The 6,040-nt window shown below is 38.3% G+C and overlaps 3 protein-coding genes across 3 annotated transcripts in view; 1 reads left to right on the top strand and 2 right to left on the bottom strand.

Annotated features, from left to right (window-relative positions):
- Positions 1–2,071, top strand: LOC104754356 (protein transport Sec1a; the record flags this gene model as incomplete). Its single annotated transcript, XM_010464211.2, is given in 11 exon segments — positions 1–34; positions 197–293; positions 370–495; positions 602–697; positions 779–895; positions 974–1,051; positions 1,158–1,320; positions 1,392–1,449; positions 1,536–1,626; positions 1,745–1,834; positions 1,941–2,071. Coding segments are annotated over 11 exon segments (1,022 nt in total), but the record flags the coding sequence as incomplete, so codon positions are not given.
- On the bottom strand, positions 2,605–3,885 carry LOC104743090 (putative F-box protein At4g21240). Its single transcript, XM_010464210.1, has one exon. It carries the CDS (start codon positions 3,883–3,885, stop codon positions 2,605–2,607), a length of 1,281 nt encoding a protein of 426 aa, XP_010462512.1.
- The window catches only part of LOC104738587, a 5,006-nt gene continuing 3,202 nt past the window's right edge, over positions 4,237–6,040 (bottom strand). Inside the window, exon 2 of the mRNA XM_010458745.2 lies at positions 4,237–5,027. Coding sequence (XP_010457047.1) covers positions 4,452–5,027 — 576 coding nt within the window. The 3' untranslated portion in view covers positions 4,237–4,451. The remainder of the gene's footprint in view (positions 5,028–6,040) is intronic.

Below are 6,040 nucleotides of genomic sequence, written 5' to 3'. Positions count from 1 at the left end.
CTTCAAAGAACAAAGCCGCACAAATGAGATCAAAGTCAGTGTTACGAATTTATCTTTCCGTATTACTATACTTTTATACCATGGAAAGTTAAGTTTGATATATCTTGAAATTTGTTAGTTCCTTGTAAGTTATTCCACACAGACTTGCTTGATATGTATAGTTTAATTATGAACATCTTGGCCTAATGTGACCCAGGGACGGTAGCGAGTTGTCTACACGAGATCTGCAGAAAATAGTTCAGGCTTTGCCGCAATATGGAGAACAAGTTGACAAACTCTCCACTCATGTAGAGGTTTGTCTCACCATTTCAAATTTGAATATTGTGTGGTTCCGATCCTGACAGTTTGATTTTATAATAAAAACTTCAGCTAGCTGGAAAGATAAATAGAATAATCAGAGACACAGGACTTCGGGATCTAGGGCAGCTGGAACAAGATCTTGTTTTCGGAGACGCAGCTGCCAAGGACGTTATCAACTTTCTGAGGACAAATCAGGTGAATAAGCTTGAAGCATATATGCATAGACAAGAAACTACTACATATATAGCCGCATGCATTGATTTAGCCTATGGAATGACTTACACATATATTTACAATACAGGACACAAACCCGGAAAACAAATTACGGCTATTGATGATTTATGCAACAGTGTACCCCGAGAAGTTTGAAGGTGACAAGGGTGTAAAGCTAATGCAGGTATAGCTTTTAATTTGTGTGATAGCTAGAGATTTTGTGACGCATGGAACAGATTGCTAATAAATATAATGATATTATTAGCTTGCTAGATTATCTCCTGTGGATATGAAGGTTATAAGCAACATGCAGTTGATAGCTGGATCTCCAGAAAACAAGGCTAAATCCGGTAGTTTCTCCCTCAAGTTTGACGCTGGAAAGGTATAAGATTCAGTTTTGTTATATGGAAAAAGAAGAAGAAGACGGTTTTATGAGTACTCTTTTACATACTTGGTATAGACAAAACAAGCAAACAGGAAAGATCGATCTGGTGAAGAAGAAACATGGCAACTATTCCGGTTTTATCCCATGCTCGAGGTAGATAGATGAACACAGAACACCCCCCGGCTTATAAACTATATGTAATCATGAAGTGGCTGATCAGCTAAGCCTTTGTTAATTATGTTAATTGTTGCTATTGCAGGAGCTGCTTGAGAAACTCGTGAAAGGCGATCTATCTAAAAGCGACTATCTGTGTATGAACCAATCAAGTCATAAGGAGGAGAGTGAACCAAAAACAGGATCAGTCAGGAAGAGTTCTGCTCCTACAGCGGTTCCAGATNAACTGTAAACTTTGAATATATTTCACTGAATAGCTCACCCATGTTGGTTGATATACCATCATGTCTTTTGGTTTTAGGCTAGCGAGCGTTTGCATGAGAAAATGACCAACTTTGNTGGGCGCGTAATCAGACTTCTGACGATGGATACTCCAGGCACGCTCTCTGTTTTACATATTTTTGTAAATTTGTCCACTTTTGGTTGTTCTAAGAGTAGGGGGGGTATCTTTCTTCTCACTCAGTGACTCAGTGTTGAAAAGTGCTTCTACGGACTTCAAGAAGCTGGGCCAACGCATCTTTGTATTCATTATTGGTGGGGCAACTCGATCCGAGGTATACATTCAAACAAATCAGACCTGAGTAGTGAATGCTATATATGCTTCTTTTATCAAATCTTGTGTCAGAAACATTGGACAAAAAACAATTTGATGAGAATAAACTTTTTTGACAGCTCCGAGTTTGCCACAAGTTGACAAGCAGTTTGAGGAGAGAAGTGGTACTAGGCTCCACTAGTTTCGACGATCCCCCACAGTACATCACGGTAACACAAATATATAAACCCCATATCCCTTTTAACAATTGATGGTTGGCTAAAGGCAAAAATCATATCTAAAAGATTCTTCCAACTGTTTAAAATGTGGTCGCAGAAGCTGAAATTGCTGTCGGAAAAAGACATAGCAGGGGCTCCTGCTCAGCCCTTCAAACCACAATACTGGTGAATTTGACACGGCTTGCGTCTCAAAATGTTTTTAGTTGAAGACAAAAAAAAAAAAAAAAAGAAAGAAGAAAAGAAGCTAATATTGTTGCAATTGGAAGAAGAGTGGATAAGCAAACCAGCATATATATACACTTGTCCAGAGACAAGACTTGGGATCAGGTGAGTAGATACGTCAAGGAGAAGACTTTTTTTTGTTTTGTTATTGCATCTCTTTGAACCCCCCAAAGCCTCACCTTTTGCTTATTTTCTTTATTTTTTATTCTTCATTTCGATCCCCCTGTTATGACGACTTAATGGAAAAGATTGAAAAGAAGCTAGCTTCTAGTAATTTGTTTTAAACCTTTTTGGCTATTTATTGATTCAGTTCTGCTGTTAGTTATTTTTCAGTATCGATTTATATATATAGCTATCGTTGAGTTGGGAAAAGATTTGTCATAGTTTAATTCATTTAAAGCATCAGTAAGGATCATACAACATATATAAACCTCGAGATTTTTTTGGACAACAAAATAAAAAAATAATAAAAAAAAAGCAAAACATATGATAGAGCCGAAACTAATAAAAATCATTATCGATATAAATTGAGTGAATTTTTAAGAATCAGCTAAACCAAGGCTCTTCAGAGACATTATATTCTCGATGTGATTGGGAAAATAGTCATAGTTAAACATCTCCTTGAAGCCCGGACTCCCATAGTCATCACAGTAAGACCACTTGTGGTTAATTTCTTGGTAAGCAACTTGTCTTGTGCTGTTACTTTTGAGATCATGATACAAAGCACAAAACGGTTTCTTTTTATTTTTAGGCATATAAATAACTTCATGCGCATGAGTGACACCACTAAAATAGTGTTTGGAGGAGTGAATCATTTGATCATCATCATCAGTGGAAGGATCACGATTAAGAGGGTTTAAGTAGCTCAACGACCAATCTAATTTGCTTTTGGCTTCTTCAAGAACCCATAATCTGTTGCTGCGACAACAAATCCAAGCTAACTTTCCTTGGTAGTTTATCAGAGCATATGTGATGACATATCTGTCAAGACGACCACATGCACCATCGGGTTTTTTGATTGTATCAAATGTTTCTGATCTGACATTAAAACTCATAATAAAATTACTAAGGATCTCATGAAAATAAACAACTCCGTTGATGCATATTCCACCTTGGACAAGACTCTCACTATATATAACACCCGACTTGATGGAGTGTTTCAAGGGTATGTCGTCTTGGTCTTGGGAAATGCCAGAGGGAACTTTGATGACTCTCCACGATTCTTGAGCTCCCAACGTAAGAACTCTAATGTTTCCGCCCGGAGAATATTTATTACAAGACATAGCCAACACTTTATACTTTTGGTCGATGGGATCGTATCCGAGATAGCATAGTAGTGGGGAGTCGAAATGGAATTTAATTTCCGGTAATTTGACATGTTGTCTCAAGGACGGATTCCAAACGGTGATGGTATATATATTATTAGTAGAGAGCATCAAGCCGTTGATAGAGTTTAAAATTCTATAGGTGATGGGAAAGGGGAAGGGATGATCTCCACCGAAAGCACCTACAAGTTCGGAGGAGGTCAGCATATGATATTTTTCCACCGGAGTGTAACGGTTTTGGGGGTCCTGGTGATAGGGGAACGAGAAGAAGACCCGCTCCATCCCATCTTCTAAGACACGCAGAAGAGACGGCCGAGCAGACGAGTGGACATTGAAAGACTTGATGAAATGGGGAGTGGTGGTGATGGATGACCACAGTTTCGACATGCTACGAAACCTCACCACAGATTTTGCAGGCAATCTTGACAGTATTTCTATCTCTAAATCAACGGGAAGAATCGGTAAAGCTTTTCTCTTTTCCTTTTGCATTTCCATGGCAAAACCTCACCCCCAAAATTAAGCTTTCCCTTCTTTTTTTCTTTTTAATCTGTCTTTTTCTTTTTCTCCATTTCTATGATATGTATATATATATATATATATATATATTGGATTTCTTGACAAAAACTTATCTACAAAAAAAAAAAAATTTTAATTTTCTAGATTTCTCTAATTTTATATTTTCTAGATTTTTACATTAACTTAAGCTCATCTAAGCATTGTTAGATTTCTTCTTATCAAGAATAAAATAAAGGAAAAACACTAGTATTTCTATTGTTACGGATACTTTTATGAAAACAAAATCCAAAAAATCTTCTAGGCTTTAATTACAGCATGAATTCATCTGAGGAAAACAATCCAACTACAGTATCATCTTATTAAACTTTGGATTGGTAATATCTAAATGACCAAAAATCATTTAGATAGACTTTAAGTTATATATAGTCTCTATTTGATAGAGCAAATTATTACAGATTAACTCGTTATTATGGATCTAAAACGTGGCACGAGATTACAAAATGAAGGCTGGTTCACCGCACCCGGAGTAGAGAGTATATGATGATCTAGGCATCGGTAGTGGTAGGACCAGGATAAGCAGGAAGAGTCATGATCCGCTTGTCTACAACGGGACCTCCGACAGTGAAATGGTACAGACTCTGAAAGCTAGAGTCATTAATCCCGAGGATCTCATGAACCGGATCATCGAAATAGCACCCAATCCCGGTAGCAGAGATCCCCATTGCCTGTGCTTCCAGGTACAAAACTTGGCCAACAACACCCGTCTCCCAGAAGAGTCGAGGATACATCCATGAGCCCTTCTCCCGCAGCGCCGGTTCAAACCGAGCTATCATGCCTAAGCTGAAGCATCCATCCCCTGCAATGTCCTGATGACATGATAGTCCTTTGGCCAGCTTCTGGCAATCACCATCGGTGAGCTTGTAGAGAGGAAGATCATCGGGGCATCCATCAGGTTTCTTCCACTCAAAATCAGGCCTCGTAGCAGTCTTGAGATGGCTGAGATGATCCTCGTTTCTGACTAGGAAATACAAACCCTTTGGCAAACCCGAAACTCTGTGGACAAACAAGGCAAGATGAACCTCAGCAGAATCCCAAGGAAGAGCCCGAAACGGCAGCGCAAGTTGATCCCCNCTTGGTCTTGGGAAATGCCAGAGGGAACTTTGATGACTCTCCACGATTCTTGAGCTCCCAACGTAAGAACTCTAATGTTTCCGCCCGGAGAATATTTATTACAAGACATAGCCAACACTTTATACTTTTGGTCGATGGGATCGTATCCGAGATAGCATAGTAGTGGGGAGTCGAAATGGAATTTAATTTCCGGTAATTTGACATGTTGTCTCAAGGACGGATTCCAAACGGTGATGGTATATATATTATTAGTAGAGAGCATCAAGCCGTTGATAGAGTTTAAAATTCTATAGGTGATGGGAAAGGGGAAGGGATGATCTCCACCGAAAGCACCTACAAGTTCGGAGGAGGTCAGCATATGATATTTTTCCACCGGAGTGTAACGGTTTTGGGGGTCCTGGTGATAGGGGAACGAGAAGAAGACCCGCTCCATCCCATCTTCTAAGACACGCAGAAGAGACGGCCGAGCAGACGAGTGGACATTGAAAGACTTGATGAAATGGGGAGTGGTGGTGATGGATGACCACAGTTTCGACATGCTACGAAACCTCACCACAGATTTTGCAGGCAATCTTGACAGTATTTCTATCTCTAAATCAACGGGAAGAATCGGTAAAGCTTTTCTCTTTTCCTTTTGCATTTCCATGGCAAAACCTCACCCCCAAAATTAAGCTTTCCCTTCTTTTTTTCTTTTTAATCTGTCTTTTTCTTTTTCTCCATTTCTATGATATGTATATATATATATATATATATATATTGGATTTCTTGACAAAAACTTATCTACAAAAAAAAAAAAATTTTAATTTTCTAGATTTCTCTAATTTTATATTTTCTAGATTTTTACATTAACTTAAGCTCATCTAAGCATTGTTAGATTTCTTCTTATCAAGAATAAAATAAAGGAAAAACACTAGTATTTCTATTGTTACGGATACTTTTATGAAAACAAAATCCAAAAAATCTTCTAGGCTTTAATTACAGCATGAATTCATCTGAGGAAAAC

Source organism: Camelina sativa, chromosome 14, assembly GCF_000633955.1.
Source record: "Camelina sativa cultivar DH55 chromosome 14, Cs, whole genome shotgun sequence".
Lineage (NCBI taxonomy): Eukaryota > Viridiplantae > Streptophyta > Magnoliopsida > Brassicales > Brassicaceae > Camelina > Camelina sativa.
The sequence above is the reverse complement of the archived record's forward strand: the minus strand, read 5'-3'. Positions and strand labels throughout refer to the sequence as shown.

What these genes read in the sequence shown, in the direction of transcription:
- LOC104743090 (XM_010464210.1), bottom strand. Translation starts at nt 3,885, where the DNA reads ATGGAAATGCAAAAGGAAAAGAGAAAAGCTTTACCGATTCTTCCCGTT.